The sequence below is a fragment of the Brachyistius frenatus genome, unplaced genomic scaffold (genome assembly GCF_029030835.1).
Source record: "Brachyistius frenatus isolate BFR_SWC_R1_liver_20210118 unplaced genomic scaffold, ASM2903083v1 Contig_3, whole genome shotgun sequence".
Taxonomy (NCBI): domain Eukaryota; kingdom Metazoa; phylum Chordata; class Actinopteri; family Embiotocidae; genus Brachyistius; species Brachyistius frenatus.
Window position 1 is genome coordinate 5,279,784 of NW_027210602.1, and position 19,680 is coordinate 5,299,463.

Here is a 19,680-nt window from a genome sequence, read left to right on the forward strand (position 1 = left end):
GATGCTGCATTCAGAAGTCTATGACCCGTTTCATGACTTGTGTTTGTGCCTCAGTTAAAAACAAACCAGATACATTTTATTCAGTTTATTTGAAAGAAAAAAAAAATATATTTCTCTTTTCGCAAAGACCTTCAGTACAAGTACCCTGACTGGCGACACAAATGATACACAAGAAAATATTTTAAAAAGCATATATGACAAAACACTTATAAAAGGAAACGGAAATGGGAGCGTCTTCAGAAACATAAAAATGTAGCATCACTTTCACTCGTAGCTGGATTTTAAAGGATCACATCACGCTCACGTCATCACAGGTGAGATGAAGAGGAGGATGAGGTTCCCGTTTGTGTTTAAGCTGCACATACACGCATCAGTTTGTGCTTCAATCAGACCAAAAACAATATTTTTCTCATACATGAACTGGTGTTATATAGCTTACCGACACAGAGCTAGCCAACCAGCAACAAGCTCACAGTGAAACTTCAGAGAATGCACGTTAAAAAACAAAAATGTATAACCTTCTGATACAAAATACAAATTAATACTATAGTATAGAAAGGCGCCTACAAACTGGAGTCACCAAATCCTATAATTCATTACACAAGAACACACTGAAGTGCATTTTGATTTAGTTTGCATGATTAGCATAATGGTGCTGTCACACACGCACACACACATACACAACCACACACACACACACACACACGCAAATGACTTTGCATCACCAACAGAGTCAAAGTGCACACATGACAAAAAGTAGCGAACCAAATACCATGTGATGGATAATATCAGTGTCTTGATGTGTTTGTGAAGTAGTGGCGGATGTGCTGACTTGCATTTATGTGTTGAAGTCAGATATAAGGCTTGTATGACTGTACAAAGTGGGAGCACATGGGACCTGGAAGTGGTGCGGGTTTCTGCTCGACGCGTTTGGGGTTAAACGTGAAGCACTCAACGAGGCAACAAGCAGCAGCACCACTTCTAAAAAGCCGTCGTTAGGCTGGAATTGAAGATACAAATCGATGCAAATCAGCTCTTCCCGTCAGGTCTCCCCTCTCCTTCCGTGGTTCCCAGTCAAGATATCCGCAGAGAAGCAGTGCTAACGCCGCAACCACAAACGGGTCCGTAACCGTCTCGTTCGGAGACGAAACGTCGCCTTCATGCCTCTAAAACTCAAGTCCTTAACCGCTGTGAGGCTAGTGTCGCCATGAAGGACGTCCACTGGCGATATAAAGCAATTCTGTCCACTTTAAGCCGACTCTGCAGGCGTCCGATGTGCCGTTAGTTCCCTTGACGGAGCCGAAATTGAAGAAGCAGCATAGCTGATGACTTAATCAGTAATCCGGCATCTTCTTGGGAATCCTCAGGTTCAAAAGTGATTTCTGTCCACGAAGACTTGCGAGGACAGGTGGGTGTAATAACTGCAGCACAGGGCTTCTTTGGCAGTGGATGAATTTCACCAACGATTGTTACAGCAGCAGATTTAGAAATCATTTCAGCTCCTCATGATCAAGAAATATTCTTGTGTTTATGTGTCACGATTTAGTTGCAGCTGCATTTTTTTTTTTTTTTTGTCCCGTAGACCAGGATTCAAGCCCACGACCTGAGCTTTGGAAATATTAGAATGCCTCTATGAGATAATAGTGTGAATCTGTAGCTTTGAAACACCTCGTTTCTTTACAGTTTGTGAAGCAGAGGAGATTGTTCTAGGACCGATTCTCTCGATGGAGAAGCGAAGATCTGGAAAACAAAACATGAGTAACCAGTTATTATACTGATGAATATTTGATGTGTCGGACTTTGTTTTGCACGTGTCTACACCCACCTCAGAGACCTCCGACTGTCTTTCTCCATGTTGTTCTCGGGTCCCTCACTCTCATACGAGGCCAGATGGAGCTCTGCAACAATAAGACAAATTGAGTTTCGCTTGTTTTTCCCCCCTCGGGTGATGAACTACCAGACTACACCAAACGGTTGGGAGATTTTTATACAATTAGATAAACGCAGAAAAGATTGAACGCTGACCGTCCTCGCTGAAAACGGGTGTGGTGACGAGATACTGAAGGATCCGGCGGTCTCTGTCGAACGGACAAACGACCTGACGCCACACCAGGAACTCGCTCACCTGCTTTGCGAGCTCCCACAGTTTCTGTTGAGACAGAGAGACAACGGACTACATTAAGACTGACACCAGCTAAAACACAATGCATTTGGATGGCTCTTGAAAATCTAGGTAATACACCGTGAGGATCACCGATGACCAAGAAGAAAAACCACTTGAGGAAACATGTTTCATGTTATCTGAGGAGCGAAGCACTGAAAGGGAACATGTATTGCTCTTTTTAACCACAAGGGGGACACTACATAATGTGAAGTCTCTTCTAAGACCTTAAACTACTAGTGTTTACAGCACCGTTTAGTCGGGCACAGAGCTCAAACTAACGTACTGGAACGAATTGTGGACTGACCTCAAAGTTGATGTGTCCATTGGGCAGCCTGCTGGCACAGCCTTCATTCAGGAAGTAAATGTCTTTAATGAGAAGACTGAAGAAAGGAATCACGATCTGAGGGAGAGAGAGAGAGAGAGCGCAGCTGATTTACATACACATTTTACATCCGGGGCCGTCGGTCGTATTTATACGCATCTCGAGGGCTCTCTCACCTTCTCCTGGCTGCTGTGTGCCGTTTCAGACCTTTGGGTGGCGCCACGCAGCGCAGTGCGGTAGTTACTGAAGTTACTGGACGGGTCCATCTGGTGCTGAATGAGATCACACAAAGGAGACGTGTAAAGCGTATGCACAAAGTTTGCGTACACCAAGAGTTGGGAATCCCACATTTGTGCGTAAAACATTCATTCTCACCTCCAGGATTTCGAACTTGTCAGTGTTGACTTTATTCCAGGTCTTCCTCAGTCTGGCGACAGGACTCATGTTCATCCCAGCTGAAACACGGAGGACATCTCACTATTTACAGTCAGACCCAGCAGCACGAGAAGGCTGGACTGCTTCAGACCTCCACTCGCTCAGTTTGTACTTCCTTCAACTGATTAATGTCAGCCGAAACTGCTGCCGCTGCATTTGCTGACTTCACTCAATTTACTGGTTATTTGACGAAGAAATGATGGGAACTACAATTTAACTTTAGTGTGTTTTTTGTTGACAACAAGCTGTGACAGAGAGGTTCATCAATTAAAATGTAAAAATCCTTTCGTGACTATCGACAACATTCAGCAGAAAGTGATCCGTGTGAGATGCTGCAAAATTTGTACTTGTTCTATTTAATGTAATGTGCGCTGCTGATGTGCGTGCAAGTGCTGCGGTGTTCCTGCTCTACATTTCCCACATATCCTACATCAGGCTAGAGATATACTGGCTTTTAACTGCGCATGATGGCCGCGTCGCGTGGCTTGCATCTATTTTGAGTGTCGGTGAAGGAAAGTTCTCAGAAATTGACGCCACGTCTCCGCAAGATGCAACATGAACCCGACAGCAGGGGCAGCGTTGAGTCAGTATGGGGATATGACAAGGTCAGTAGGCACGACAGTTAAGACAATTTGCACAATTACATGGATCTGTATGACGAGTCCCTGCTGCAGCTCAGTGACAAAGTAGTAACCTGCTTGAGTGTCGCCATGTATATCGTTTAAATCATGCAAATTTGGAGGTTATTTTTATATCCTTTGTTCTCTGGTGCGCCCTCTAATGGAAACATCCCGTAATACACAAAGTACAAAAGGACAATATGTAAGCAGATATAAACACAGAATAATGGCTGGTTAAAAAAAAAAAAAGCAAGATTGCCAGCCTTATTCACACAGTATGGAGTAGTGCTGTCTATCATTTAGATTTGGTTTTATGCGATTTGGTGATTTTCTACATGTTTTCTGACTGATACTCACTGATGATGGCCATGAGAGAGTTGAAGTTGCCGATGTTGAAACACTCCTGAGCCACGTCGATGAAGAACTCTATGATCCGGGCTCTGTGTTTCTTCTTCACTGGCTTTAATGAGAGAACGTAAAGAAGTAAATAAGTGTAAAGTTGTTCTTTGGTCTAGAACCATCTAATATAAGCAGCGAATTTCAAAAGGAAGAATGGGTGAGATATGAATAACATGAACACTTGCATGAGTACAACACAGACAGATGAAGAGCGTTCTGAAGTACAACGCACCATACAGATCTCAGTGGCCACCAGATAACTCAGCCTGTTGAACCAGTTCACGTAGGCCTCGAGGTTGCTGGTTTTACGCTTCCGGAAGAAACCCTGGGAAGCAGAATAACGACACAATGAATACACAAAATGAAAAAGATGTATTTGTTTTATTAGTTTATATCTGTCTGCATTTCACAGTCAAGTTCCTGTTTGTCAGAAGGGTAGAAAACAGATGGATTACAGGCCAATACAAAGTTAATATTATAATATGCAATACACTGAAAAAAAAAAAAAACATCAACGAAACATCAAGTTTATGTTGTTTTACTTTGACAGAAAAATCTGAACTCAACATCCACTATCTGTCTTTTTCTGGAGCTTTCAATCACATGTCAGTCTTCCTCGGAAGATGGAGGGTTTTTTTGTGCTTTTTCTTGAATTTTTTGAGTTTCATCTTGAACAATTTTCAATAACAACACGTGACAAAAAAAATTCTATGTAGTTCTCCGGACATTCTGAATCGGCATAATCTTTTTTTATGTTATCCAGTGAAAAAAACACATATAAGAAACCAGGCTGCTGCCACTCTGTAATTTCCTTTGCTAATGGATCTTGACAGCCCTCGCACCCACACAAGCTCAGGACCTGCACACGGGAGTCTGTGACGTGTCTGTTGTTATTTTCATCTCATTTACATGCTGCTTTTGGGCCTTCTGGTTTTCCTGTGTGACACTGTGTGGTGAACCTGTTTGCCAGAGGCCCTTTTATATAAATAAACATTATAAAAGCTCTGTATAAATAAACTTGACTTGGCCGTGATGATGTAATCCCAGAGATTCATAGCTCTATTAAATGCTTACACAACAGCGGCAGCCCACTCCACTCCTAACTTCCCCTCAACACTTCAGGACCCCTTTTGCTGACTCAACCGCTCTTTTATACAAAGTGGGTCTTACATAACCGGCGCAGCACCGTTGAGACCGTGGTTACAAACCCCGGGTGAAAGCTTGTTCTCAGCAGCACTGATTGAAAACGACCCTTCGGCTGACTTGCAGGACCACTTAGCGAGGAAAGAGCCCCTTGGATACACTTAAGATGTACGTAGAAAGCCTCTTTTATATACCGTGTTTGAGACCTTTTCAAAAGCTCAGGTAAAAATGTAGCTGCACAGATTTGTATCTGTCTCCCAGCACATTCTTTTTTTTGTGGCTTTTCTAAAGCAAATTAACTTGAACTGAAGCAAACCACAAATTACACACAAAGCAGCCCCAGAGGACACATCAAATCAAAAATAATAAAGAATGACTTTAAAATAACTACAATCTGCGGTCTCTCTGTGTCGCTCCTTTGATGCTGATAATTATAAATGGGTCGTACTGCTGTATTTTTAAGCTGTCTTTACACAGTAAAACTATATGCAGCGAGTCGTGGCTGTTAGATCCATCTGTTAATTCTGCCTGGAGTGAGATTTATTTAAATGATGTTGTGGGATCACACTTTGGTCTTGTGCGGAGAAATGACAGCTTTCTCATTTAGAAATCCATAAAGTGCTTGAGGGAAAACGCAAACAAACAAATGAGAGGAAAAGTGAAATCCAAGCTACAAGTTTGTGGTTGAGAGACCGTGATTATGTTGAATTTGTCAGCGACTCACAGCATTGTAATTAGGATCATAGCCAGACTGAAATATTGTGAGCTAAACTAGCGAGAGAGCTAATGCAAGCTGTTTGTTCATTCAAACTCAATTGTACCTTATGGTTCTCCAGAGGATCCTTCATGGCGAACGTCTGGATGAACTCCTCAGGGCCGATGAAACTCAGTCGGTCCTGAGGGCAGAAAACAGGAAGTGAAAACAGTTCGGATAATAAGTGCAGTCACATACGATTCATTTAACTGGAAAATGTGTTCAAAAGTGATTTAATGATTCCCACTGCGAGTTAAACAGCAGCACAAGACTGAAAACAATTTTAAAACAGATCACACAAAAGGTTTATGGTGAAAACTATAAAATCAAGAAATAACAATCATAAAACAAAAATGTACTAAGTCAACACAAAGGCAGCACAAAGAAAGAAGAAGGTGTTTATGTGAACCTTTACATCTTGGCTATAAAATTGTGTTCTTGTGTACAACTAAAACAATGAATTTTCTAAGTTTAGTTCAGTACAAAGTCCAATTAAGTAGTTACCACACATAAACGCTAAAATAATCTTTTAATTTCAGACGCACACAGCAACAGATCGGCCTCCAAGTCTCACAACAGATGGTTCCACAAGTGACTGACGATGCCTTAATCTCAGCACATCTGATTTCTTACCAGTTCAATGTGTGTGAGTTGCTGGGCAAGGATGAAGGGGTCATCGCACGCGCTCAGTACGTCGCTTCGCTGGGCCGAGGCCTGCTTGCTTTTCAGGGAGGCGGGACGCTCCGTTGCCACGGCGTTGAGCGCGGCCACGGCCTCCTCGTACTGGCCGAGGGCAGACAGGCGTTTGATCAGACGCTGGGTCATCTGCTGCATGGCTCGCCAGGAGTACTGGACACACAAATAATAACCCAAATCATAAAATAAATTTAAAAAAAAAACAGGATTTGGAATCAGCTCTAGAAATCATTCCGGTGTTTGTTCCTCGAAATGTTTTAACTAGGAGCCGTGGCGCTGACCTCGTCCCCTCGGGCCACGTGGTGCGTCATGTCCTTGAGGCAGCGCATCATCCTCTCGTCCCGGAAGTCGTACGGAAACGTCTCCGTCCACTCGGTCAGCAGCTGCACCAGCTTCGGCGCCACCTCACGGAAACGGATCTGAAAAGCATCACGCGTGACGTCAAGTGACGCGATTTTATTTATCATAGAAATCGAAATGTCACGATTTTCATTTTTCTCAGACAATATGCTGCTTTTATGCGTTCACATCATTCTTCCCATTCAGTGCGTTTCATTCAATTCGGTTGTTTTTTTTTGTCCGTCTCGAACCTCTGCTTATAAAATAACTCATAAATACCAAATAGGAGGTTTGGGTGGGAGAGTTTGTGGCTTTTATAGTGGGTGTGAGGTTTTGTAGGAGCTCAAGAGAGTGAAAAGGAGAGAAGTAATTATACCTGTATGTCTGTATGTGCGCGTGTGTGCGTGTGTGTGTGTGTGTGCGTGCGTGCGTGTAAAATCAGCCAACCTTATCCAGCAGGGCATCTCCAGACCGCTGCTGCTCCACACACAGGTGGCAAACCCTCGTCATGAGCTCGTAGGGGTGCAGGAAGAGGCGTGAACTCAGCAGGAACGTGAAGACGTACGACCTCTGATGACGAGGAAACAAAGCAGCTTTCAGAGAAACAAAAGGAAAGTCGACGTAGACGGACTGAACGAGCCGTTCACAAACCTCGACATTCTCGTCAAACGTTTAGCGGTGCTTACATCAGGGTAGTAGTCCACCGTGGGAACCAGGTGCTGGATCAGCGCCTCAAGAGACGCCGAAACCAAACTGTTGTCGTGGTAACACATCTCCCCGTAGCTGGCGGTGATGCCGTGTCCGTAAAGCCGAGCTTTCGCCGCGGCCGCGTTGTTACGACAGGACTGCTCGCTGCTGCTGCCGCCGCTGCTGCCGCTGGTGTGCCGGTAGGCGCGGCCCGGGCAGGAAGTGCTGTGCTGGCGGGGGCTCTGAGGCTGCGGCGAGTACGGGTTCTCCGAAACCGCACGGCCGTTGTTGTAATGATGCTCCTTCGAAGTCACGGAGGAGACGGAGGCGCTGCGGTACGCGCCGTGGGGCTGCGGTATGTCGTAGGGGTTCTCCGCGGCGGAGTAAGCTCCGTTGTAGACGTTCTCCCTCGCTGGTTTTGGGGCGGTGTTGCTGCGGTACGGACTCTGAGGCTGGTTGTTGTTGTTGCTGTAAGGAGCGCAAGAGCTGAACTTTCCTGCGTACGGGGTTGTGGGTGGCATGATGATCTTTAAAAAAAAAAAAAAAAAAGACACAAAGAATAAGGTTAGGGGTGGATAAGATTGATAGAATAACTTTACATGTAATTTCATCAAGGGTGTAATGCTAATTGTCGAAGTACCAGAGTTAATATTAAAGGTAATGTGGTAAGTTTAACGGGGCAAACGGTAGCGGAGGCTTCAAGCTGACGTTGTGGGTCAATAAATACACCTTAAATGTCTTCATATGACGAGTTTGATCATTCCATTTGTTTTTACTGGCTTTCTTCCATGACATCCACTTTAGAGATTATTGCATCTTCAAGCGCTTAAAAAATGTAAATGAATTTCAACCAGATCAAGAGAACTGAGATCATTTTGTTTCCTCCAGCAAGACTACACTTACGTAACCATTCAAATTAGAGTACTTTTTAAAAGCCTGAAATAATAAAACTACTACCAGATGAAGACAGCATTGAGAATAGCGTAGAATACATACTTCTGTGTAGCAGAATACGTTTCTCTAGTGATTCTTATCCTATTATTCATCTCATGACAATTAAGATTCATCTCTTTTCAGCAGCTTTTTTTTTCAAAGTTCCTGAACCCCAGGCTGCTTCAACCACATCGAGGAAGGTATATGGGATTGAAAGAAGTCCAATCAACAGTCAAAACTCAAATCAATACAATTTAAACTAATTCGACAGCAGTAAATACACAATGATCAATGTGGAAGCAACACAATCGCTTTGATGACCAGCTATCAATCAAACAATTATTTCACTACTATTTCCTACAACAATAAAAAACAATTAGTACATTTTATTGTTGCAAATTAGACTTTCTCGTAACATGAGGCATTCAAACATCAGTATTTCTAGTGTTGAAAATACTGTGGTGAACATTCCTTCCTGCAGTCAATGGGAAGTCATGAAATAGCCACTACAAATGTCTCCTGTAGTGCTCCAGTTGTCCTGTTGTTATACTCAGTCAGCTCCCTGGGAACGTGGTTGATGTTTAAGCTGTTCAAATGTTGTGAAAATATCTGTTTGAGCAACTCGATCACACAAAGCAGAGACTTAGAAGTGTCTGAGAGAGTAATTACACTTAATCACATAATTTTACCCTTTCCTCTGTTTATTCTTTTTGGCTTTGAACACTTGGAAAGATATCTCCTTATTAAATTAAGTCTCTCTAAAAAGCCATATGTTGGTAAAACTTTTCCGCTGCCCTCTGCTTTAGCACATCTTTTGTCACATTTTTTGAAGCATGTGGAATAAAAACAGCCCGGCAGATGGATGACACTGAAGACGGCAATGATTCTTTTCTTTTCTTTTTTTTTTCATCTTAATGGTTGAGATAATTGGATCTGAGGTTGGTAAGCTGATCCCAGATCACCACCAAGGCGTGCTTTAACTCTGGAGCCACCTTTATCCTGCTACTGTTGTCTGCCTCGGCACCACATGCCAACGTTAAATGAGCCTCACACACACAGACAGACAGACAGAGAGACACACACACACACACACACACACACACAGTTACATATACACATACACTGTGCCAGAAAACAAAACCCTGCAGGAATCCAGCCGACTTTTGTTTGTCCATCACAGCGCCGACAGAGGAGTGTCTGCCTGAGCCAACATCTTGCGCACACACACACACACACACACACACACACACACACACACACACACCCTTGTCCACCATGGCGCCTAGCCCCATGCCGGTATAATCCAAGCACACACACACACACACACACACACACACACACACACACACACACACACACACACACACACACACACACACACACACACAAATGATGGCTGGAGTGACACACGCACACACACTTGTATACCCCAGCGCCTGGCATCATGCCAGTGTAAGCCAGTCCAGTGCCAGCCCCGTCTTCTGAACTCTGTGATCTCAGGCTGCTGTTCTCCTTCTAACTCTTAAAAGATTACTGTGTCTTTACCTTCCTTAAATTACAAAATGCGATCTGGGAAAGTGCGGTTGCGGTGGTCAAGTTATGAGACTATTTACCCCAGTTTGGAGGACTTTTTTCTCCAAAGCTTCTGAATGCATTGAAAGGTGACCTGATCCAAGAGGAAAACACGTCTAAAAATTCTCAACCCATCTTGGTTTTTTCCAGACTGACTTCCTGAAAAGTTGACCCTTTGGATGGTTGTGGCTTTTCTATGCTGCAGCACTGAAACTGCGCTCCTTTTAAATCATAGGTTGGACTCTCTGCGGACGACTTAATGATGGCATTGGGAGCATAATTTCATATTAAAAGGGATTGTTTACATTCTCTTGTTTGTAAACTTTGAAGATTGCAGCCTTACGAAGCGGTCTGATGTGGTTATAAAAACACAGGAAGAGGCAGAAACGTATAGTTGTGCAAGAGCATTGCACATACAAAACCACTCATTGCACTTGTACCAAAACCTTTGACAAAACTAAAGAAGCATTGCACGCTTTTTAGTGCATTTTTCCTTCAAACTGCTGTCAGATTAGTAAAGTGACACAACAGACAATGTCTCCCGTGTTGACAAATGAAACAGACTGTGTGTGTGTGTGTGTGTGTGTGTGTGTGTGTGTGTGTGTGTGTGTGTGTGTGTGTGTGTGTGTGTGTGTGTGTGTGTGTGTGTGTGTGTGTGTGTGTGTGTGTGTGTGTGTGTGTGTGTGTGTGTGTGTGTGTGTGTGTGTGTGTGTGTGTGTGTGTGTGTGTGGCCGAAAATGTCATAACCCGAGTTGATCAAGAGGCTAAACCTCACTGAATGTTTGCTGGTGCTGCAGGCAAATATCATCTGCTAATGGTTTCGAACCAGTGAAACATGTCCCAGCTGCTTTAAAAAGGAAAACACAATTCGGCGGTTTTACATATGCCACTGTATAAGAAAAGACACTTTTGTCTGGCTTTTAGTGAAACGTTTGCGCGTCCGATGCACGTTTGCAGGCGTCTTTAGGAGATTTTCGCCAACTCGGACGGTCCTGCTATTTGTTTTCGGAATCACTTTATGTGGTTTTAAACAGGACACCTAGCTGAGCTGAGCTGAGCCGAACAAGAGGAGAGGGGGGTAGGGACGAGGGGGGAGGTCTTCAACAATAGCGGTATTATCTATCCTGTCATGGCATTAACAATCACACAAAGACCCCCAGGAAGAGATCAGAGCAGATCAGAGCAGATCAGAGCAGATCAGACACACACAGCAGCTTTCACACACTCTGCTCGCTTGCCGTCGGGCCGTATGACGCCCAGCCTCTGCATGAGGCGACGCCGGGACCCTTTTCTTTTTTTTTTCTTTTTTCTTTACATCAGTCAAAGCGCTAAAGCAGACTTTCTTCTTCTTCTGTGGAGGTGTGAACTCTTATTATAGCTCAGCTACTGTGAGGTCATGTGGTACAATCTGATCTTTTATGTACAAGTGCAAAGGAATTTAACTTTGGTGAGGAGTATATCGAAACTCGTATTATTGACACAAGTAGCCGTTATGCACGTGGCTCGAGGACGTATGGGATTGCAGCAGCTCAAATTAAGAGCAAAAAAAAAAACGGGACTTTAAAGCAATGAACGTGGACGTACACAGCACACAATGGATAATGACAAAGACAGTGTAGTCTTAAATTAGTCATTCTAACTGTCAAGCCATTTGAACCCAGTGAGCTTCTACGTACTCGTTGACCTAACAGCTACAAGTGCTGAAAGCCCCTGATGGTTAAATACAGCAGGGGCTATAAGGAACCACAGAGGATTTGTTTGACTGCTGCTTTTTGTGACATCTAATCAAATTTGGGGCCTTTAAGCACAGTCAGCAGCTAGAAAATAACAATCAGGCTGCAGTGAAATGATCCTAAGTAGCTGTGAAGCCGTTTAAATGACTGACCATCTCGTCGTGATCGAGACATTCTGCCCATTTTACCCAGTTTATGTGAAAGCACAGGACAATCTAATCAGTTCCAGTTCCATGTGCATGAAAGGGCTGCCAGGCCTCTTCAAATGCACTAACGTGTGTAAAGTTCAGCTTGTAAGTTGACACAATGTGGAGACGTGAAAACTAGTCATGAGAAGCAGTCTGCCAAGCTGTAAGGAACAGCCTGCACCTCATAAGAGGGGCCTGTAAAACGATTTGTCAGGGAGGTAAATTGCTAATGTAACGCAATACTATCTTTGTTCCACTTTGTACCTCATGTACTTTGGCACCAATAAGTTACATCAGGTAAGGAGTGTGAGCAAGACAAGCATGTTTGTCTGAGGGAAACCCTTCTCAGTCAGGCTTAGATATATCCATAAATGAGGTTAAAGTACAGCCTGTGCTCATATCACATACCGTGGTTTCGTCAAAACTGCATACTGGACAGTTTTACACGTACAAGAGTTAACCCTGTAAAAGCTAGAAGATTGACAACAGTGACATCTGTGGCCACAAAACGTAATTACAGGATTCCGATGCGTCAAATTCCCCTCGCGCGAGGGATAGATGAAATAACAACAGCGCCGAGAGCCATACATACACTCATAGAATCCAGGGTTACAATAGTAACCACCATTCATTTCTACTTCTGGTCGGAAATAAGACACTGAAAAATATCTGGACATGGAAAGACCCGCGCCGTGCTGGGCTTCAGTTTGCTCGTTGGCCGTTTCCACAGGATGCCGAACTGAACTTTGCAGAGCGTGTCATCAGCGCCAGGGCTACAGCGGATGGCGCAGTGCCGGAGCATCTGACAACTGAGATCTTGGAGCCGCCAACGAGAAGAACCGGATCATCCCTGTCGCATGCAGCTGGTCATTCATGAAAACAACCAGCTCAACAAGGTGCTACCAGCAAAAAGTGCACGTTTAGCAGAAGACCCGACCTGCTAACAAAAGTTACATAACGCGAGAACAGGTGTTTGAGGGGTGGAGTGGGTATGAAAGAGGTGCCCCCTTTCCCTATTAGAAGTCTTTGTATTATCAACATGATTTAAAAAGGGTAAAAAAAAAAAAAAAAGTTACATTTTGGAGCTTTAAATAAAACTCTGACAATAACATCATTAACTACACCAAAGAAAAACAATAAAAGTAGAGGGAAAAGATTGACCACACAACTCGCCTACTGATGTTAAAAAAAGATTTCACTCTCAAACTTTGATCTGGCTCTTTGTGAGGGAGGGCGAGTGACTACACCTGGCATTCAAATATCAAAGAAAACAATAAGACAAATCTATGATGATTCAGTTATTGGACTTGGAACAGTCTCATTGCGATGTAATAATGATGTTTAAATATCATCAGACCTGACAAATTTACCACCTTTTGTTTGTTGGCAGCAGACTTTAAATTACTTGGAAGTTAGCTGAGACTCATTGCACTACCAGCTGGCTCCAGCCTGCACTGATCCTGCCCATAGCCTAAAATTACCATTGGCAATGGTGCAATAGTTATTACAGCCACCAAAGGAGTCAAGTGGAAACAAGCTGCTGACTTCAGTTGGGAAAATAAAGTCCACATACATATGGCCGAAGAGCACCTTTACAGCCTGAAATGCAAACAAAAGCGGTCTTCTCAAAGTCTTCAAATAATTTTTTTTTTTTTAAATACAATCCCATAATGAGTAAAGGGAAATGAGGCAGTCCAATCAGTCAAACTTTCAAGTTTCATCATACAGTCCCTAGATGTGGCGCCATTGGACCAAGATGCCTTTAAAGTTCTATCAAACCCGGGGCATAAAGGATCTAAAGATGTCAGATGTCATAATCAATTGTGAGTATGTAGTTATGGTATAAGCTGGGTTATGCCTGTGGTTTTCCTTTATTTAGTCGTTTTTACATACATAATGTAAATACTGTATATGTTCCTTTAGAGTCTGTGAATTCCTTCAGCTACAAACAGTCTGAAATCTGGGGTATCGTTTTTTATTCTAACCACAGGTCGCTCTAACACAGGATGCTTTGAGTTTCGGGGTCTTACAGAGGCAGAAACAAGCCAGCTTATTGGAATTATCTACATCTTTTTATGTTGTGTTCATACTAGTTAAAAACATATGGATGAACAGTTGAAAAGCAGCATCAGTCCAGATGTTATTTTGTTCTGCTCGGCTGTCTAAGCATTAGAAGCTGTGTCTTTCTTGTTCGACTCCTTTCCGTTTTAGAGTTGTTTTCCTGCACTTTGTCTAAATTAACCTTTTATAACTCTCACAGCCTGCATCACCAGTCTATTCATTACTGCCAGAATTCACACGTCATCAATGTACCAAGCAAAGTACAGAATTAAAGTAGGAGTAGGAGGAAACGAAGACAAAAAAAAAAAAAAAAACACTCTCGAAGAAGAAGTGCCTGGGTCAGTTCAGGTCTGCAGCCGCCGTCGAGCCACCAGAGACCGACGACCAGTTTTAAAAAGCTGCATCTAAATCTGATGGACGGGTGAACAGACAGCAGCCTGCGATGGACTGGAGAGATACGTGGAACACAGTTCACCTACTGACGGGCCTGCTTTCATCTCTTATTCCAACAAACACATTGCATTCAAGCGTGCATTTCCTTGTACATACCCCCACTATACACACACACACACACAGGTTTTTAAATGCGTAGAGGTACACACACACACACACACACACACACACACACATCTCCTGTATCATCTGTTAGGCTAGTACAGTATTAACCTAGAGCCAGAAAGGATAAGGACACATTATCTCCTCTGCTACAAGGATATAATGAATCTAAGCTTGTGTAAGGGGTTTTCTCTGTGTCTGTCTGTCTGTCTTTCTGTCTTTCTCTATCACATACACATTTCTGCTGTCTAGCAAACTTCTACCTCACAGCACAATGGAAGCATTTCCTACAATGACCTTAGGAGGTGAAAACAAATCTCTGTGTTAATTATTAAATGAGCTGAACCAGTTAATTTTGACGTTTATTTAAGCAGCCTGAAGCAAACGCTCACTAAGTACTGGAAATGGTGCTCCTCATTTCAGGATGTTCAGCGACTGAGGGTTTGTGAAGGGAATAAAGCTTTTCAAAGTCTGTTTGGTCAGACTTTAAAATAGCCTCGCACACACACACACGCGCTCTGTTATTCTTTCTCATATACACACACACACACACACACACACACCCACCAGGCCACCATGCCTGGTCTACATTACGGGGTTCAGACTGAGTCATAGCCCAGTAAAAGTAAAAGCTGACTGTGAAGAAGCCATGCTGTGTGCGCAACCACAGTCCCATCGCAGGTGCTGGTGAGTAATGTTTGTTTGTTTGTGTCTGACAGCCATACTAATTATAACCTCACATGGGTGGTAAACAATAACAACAACAACAACAACAAATGGGAGGACTGGACTACTGGAAAGAAAATGGAGCCAGGTTAAGGGAGATCATGTTTTTCAATAACGCAAAACTGAGCAAAATTCTTTCGAGTTCACATAATTTTCTGGCAATAGAGCTTAATTTTTTTTTTAATTATTATTATTATGTTATTTTCTATGCAATTTAGTGCTGCCCAATACCCAAATGCACTGAAATTAGACCTTGCGAACAGTATTTTAGTGCAATAAAATGTTAGTCCAAAAACGTTCCCAGGAGTTATGTAAGAGATTTCAAACGTTAATAATAGTTTTCTGACCTTGAAGGTTAACTAGAGTAAAGTAGATTGTTTCTATAAATACACCCCAATATCCACACCCTGAATAACTTACCTCTTATGTGGTGCAGCTCAACTTCCGAATAGTCTCTCTCTCTCAGGCAGAAACGGCTCGAAAAAAAAAACGACACAAAACTATCCAAACTACTTTGTAATGTGTTTCTCAAATGAAGCTGCACGGTGCGTAACATGCAGATAAGTCTTTCAGCAGTGCGTCCGTGCCATACTTCTCCTCCATTGTGTCTCCGCTCCGGCTATTTGAGTCAATTATTTGAACCAGCAGCAGCAGCAGAGCTGTAAATGAGCCACAAAGCGAGGCGTATTCAAATGACTTCCACAGAGCCGGGAAAACTGGCCAATCAGCGCACGGGGGAGGGTGCCTCTAGGGAAGGCTCCGGCCAATCGCAGAGGAGGAGTCAAAAAATCGAAATCTCTCGAGATTCTGATTGGCTGCCTCGTCCTCCGTCGGCCTCTCTCTTTTTTGAGTGCCGACAAAACTGCCAGTGTTTTTGTTGGAGAGCTGAAATATGGAAGGTGTAAGGTTTCCTCCCGGAATGTGACTGTGTGTGGCTGCAAGCTCTCAGTGACTTAAAAAATCAGGAGTCTGTAAGAGAAACAGCTTTGAAGGTGTTTTACGTTGTGCTTATAAAGCGTTATGTTGTAAATAATGTCATGAAGCACTGTTAGCGAGATACAAGATACCTCTCTATCCGAGAGAGAAAGAATTTTACTGAAGATGTAGATTTTTATAGATATGAGCTAAAAAGTGATTTTAAAAAATGTGCATTGAGGCATGCCATTATTGTATCATATTGTTTTTGAAACTTTCATTTGCTCCTAATTGCTTTGTTATTGTTTTTTTTTCCTGCTCAGGTTGTCATTTATTTCAGCTCTGTGTGGAAATCAGTGGGCCGGTGGCATGGATAAATTTGCTCCAGTTTAGGTAGCCTAATTCTTAACTGTGGATGTTTGATGGCTTTGATGCATTCATTTACTTAGGGCAGGTATTTCCTGCATCTACAATTACACAAATGTGCTTTAAATGCATACAGCAGTGTAAGCGACTCTTGTGTGGCTAAACTGGTTTGAAAAATGTCCCCTTCGATTGGGACAGCCTGCCCCACCTGAAAGAAACACAGTTCTAGGTCAAAACCTACTATACAGTATGGCTGCTGGACCCCGTGTAAAACTGGAAAGCTCTTCATTTGAAGAGTGTAATTAACAGAAAGAGGAATTGCCCCTGTTCTCTCGACTTCTTGAGATCTTGGCGAGTTCTCAGCTTGAAAACATAACGCCACATACTCAAATCCCACGAGCACATTTAGCCTTGCACATAGCATTGGTTTAGAAATGTTTGGTCACAAAATATACATTCGATTAGACCTCTTACATATTTCTTGTTTACACCTTTTGGATTGATGTTAAGATTTCCAGAGTGAACACAAAGCAGACCAGGAATAAAATGCAACGATGTATAATGTTGTGCTTTAGTCCAGACCAAAAGAATCAAACTACAAGTATAAACACACTGTGAGACGGCTCCATGGAGCTGAGGATGGTTGTGCTGGTCCTCTGTGGTAATCCAATTAAAAGTGGGATTAATTAGTTGTTGGTTGGTTCATGTTCTGGTGTTTTAACTCCAACATACAAGAGTTGATTGATAACCTTTATATAGCGCTTGATGCCACATTCAGTCACAAATGTGTCCAATCAACACACTTTCACTTTACTTTATTTGATAATTCTCCCAAAAGTTCACAAGCAAAGATATCTGTTCATTTGCAGCTCTAAACACAGTTGTTGACTGTGTATGGTACACAATCCTATACAATTGTGTTTTGAAAGGATTTCACAATCCCACAAGCACATTACTCAACCCAAAACAAAAAGTTATCCTTAAATTGAAGTGAAAACAAGAAAGTTGACACAATTACATTTTCATGTGCCAACAAAGCTGCGGTATACAGTGAATCCTGTTTCTGCTTACATGCAGTCTTTCTAATTGTGGGTCTCATGTTGGCACCAGCAGGTTTAAAACAAGCTTACTCAGACTGTGGACCTTTTAAAAAAGTTTTTACATTGTCAGAGTAAAAAATACACACCCCATCTCCTTCTCTAAATGTTTAGAGTTCACTCTAAATATATATATACTATGTTCCCTCCAACAGTCTAATTTTCTCTGAAATATGGTCATTAAAGCAAGGTGGGTGCACACCATTCCTACCCCCTCAACTACCACGGCACCGCTGTCATCCACCTCAGCCCGGTCCTGTCCTTTATTGCGTAAACGTCAAATTACATAAACAGTGCGTTACACTTGCAGTACAGTCGGGCCCTGAGGTTGTGGGCAGTGCTCATTTATGATCACTGACGCCTCTTCCATTCTGACACATCACCATTCAGGCGAGAATAGCTGATTTCTGAGTTCAGGCTGCAGGGTCTTCTCATTTCGATAACCCGACTCCTACACCAGGCACCCCCAAGCGCACAGCTTCCGGCTGCGCTTATTTGTGTGCCTCTCTGCACTGAGAAAAAAGGACGTCTGTGCCCGTGTACACATGCGAACACACACACGTCTTCTTCCGGAGATACTTGACCTTTGCGGTGCTCGATGAGGACCCTCGTGGGATTTGGCTTTTCGATTCACTACTTCAACTATTGTCGAGGAAGACGTTGTGTCAGAGTGGCAATTGAAATCGAGGACGTCCGTGTAAATAAGATGAACCTCAAATAGTAATCAGCAGGTGTTCAAGAACTCATTCCTCAGCCCAGTGGACAGCCACACATGACCACCTGTTAACCCTCCTCTACTGATCACAATGTCGGCAGTCTCTTTTTTAAAATAAGGGAGAGTATATAAATGGGCAAACAGGATGGTAACATACTACAGGACCAAACTTAGGCCTTCTGCTTTCATAGACTTCATCTATAAAGTTGGTTTAATTGAGTTTTAGGATGTTGCTGCTTCTCGTCTGCCTGTATTACCCAACTGGAAACTGACTGTCAATGAAGAAAACTCAAGTAGTGAAGAGATTGTCAAAAGCAACAACTAGAATTTCTACTTGTGGTTGTATGTATCCGCCAACCAGTTATGTTGCATTTTACATCCGTATTTGTCCAGGCTTGTGTAATATACAGTATATCGTGAAGACTTCGAAATAATCCTTATATGTGTTCTCAAGCTTGGCCAATAAAGCTGATTGACAGTAAAGCTTCAAATATGGATGTTGCTGCAAAGAACCTACAAAGTTTAAAATGGGGATGTTTCAAACTCAGAAGATCTATACAATTGGCACAGTTTCAAGGTGGACACCCAAGATTAGTGTCACAAATTTGGTAGCCAACCAAATGTCAGATATGGTCCCTACTGTGAGGTCACTTTGACCGCTGACCACCAAAATCAGTTAAATTCAGTCTGGAGTACAAACAAACATTTGTGCCAAATTTGAAAGAAATCCCTCAAGATGTTCCTGAAATATCGCGCAAACAAACAAGGGACAAGACAACTCAATTTAAAATCACTAATCTGTGCGCTTGTTTAATGGAAATCTCAACACAATAATATTACCGACATGTCTCACACACACTCAGACAGATAATGCAACAGATGTTCCTCAGTATCACTATTTATCATCATGGAAAGTCGCAGTGATTAACATGAAATTACAACATAAATATGTAACAGATGTCAGTAAAATGAGAAATGTTTGTGACTTTATTGGAGAAAAATACATCTGTATCTTATCTTATGCTGAGGCCTGAATTCCAGATACTGGTTAAAGTGGTCGCTTTTTCTAGGGCACAGGTCTAAAACATGGTTTATGTCTCAGAATGACATGACAATATATTCAGTAGATCTTTACTATCTACTGCACAGTGTAATCATGTTTGTTTTCAAAATAGAACTGTCGTGAAACTATTATTTTAGTCTATTTTCAAATGTTATTGCATTTACAATGAGCAGATTGCTTAAAATTAAACCGAATTT

General features: G+C 42.6%; 1 protein-coding gene across 1 annotated transcript; it reads right to left on the bottom strand.

Annotated features, from left to right (window-relative positions):
* Window positions 1-70: 70 nt before the first annotated feature.
* LOC138624247 (ras-GEF domain-containing family member 1B-B-like) lies at window positions 71-15,956 on the bottom strand. The gene is made up of 14 exons (XM_069704253.1): window positions 15,748-15,956; window positions 7,559-8,086; window positions 7,320-7,442; window positions 6,815-6,952; window positions 6,471-6,686; window positions 5,905-5,979; window positions 4,173-4,265; window positions 3,899-4,001; window positions 2,862-2,941; window positions 2,663-2,758; window positions 2,469-2,564; window positions 2,026-2,149; window positions 1,826-1,898; window positions 71-1,740 (listed from the first exon to the last, which is right to left on the bottom strand). The coding sequence occupies exons 2-14, from the start codon at window positions 8,078-8,080 to the stop codon at window positions 1,707-1,709; spliced, it is 1,773 nt and encodes a 590-aa protein (XP_069560354.1). The 5' UTR covers window positions 8,081-8,086; window positions 15,748-15,956; the 3' UTR covers window positions 71-1,706.
* Window positions 15,957-19,680: the final 3,724 nt, after the last annotated feature.

Coding starts and splice junctions, on each gene's coding strand:
- LOC138624247 (XM_069704253.1), bottom strand. CDS start 8,080: ATGCCACCCACAACCCCGTACGCAGGAAAGTTCAGCTCTTGCGCTCCT. Junction 2,565..2,662: donor CACACAGCAGCCAGGAGAAG/GTGAGAGAGCCC, acceptor TCTCTCCCTCAG/ATCGTGATTCCTTTCTTCAG. Junction 1,741..1,825: donor GACAGTCGGAGGTCTCTGAG/GTGGGTGTAGAC, acceptor TTTGTTTTCCAG/ATCTTCGCTTCTCCATCGAG.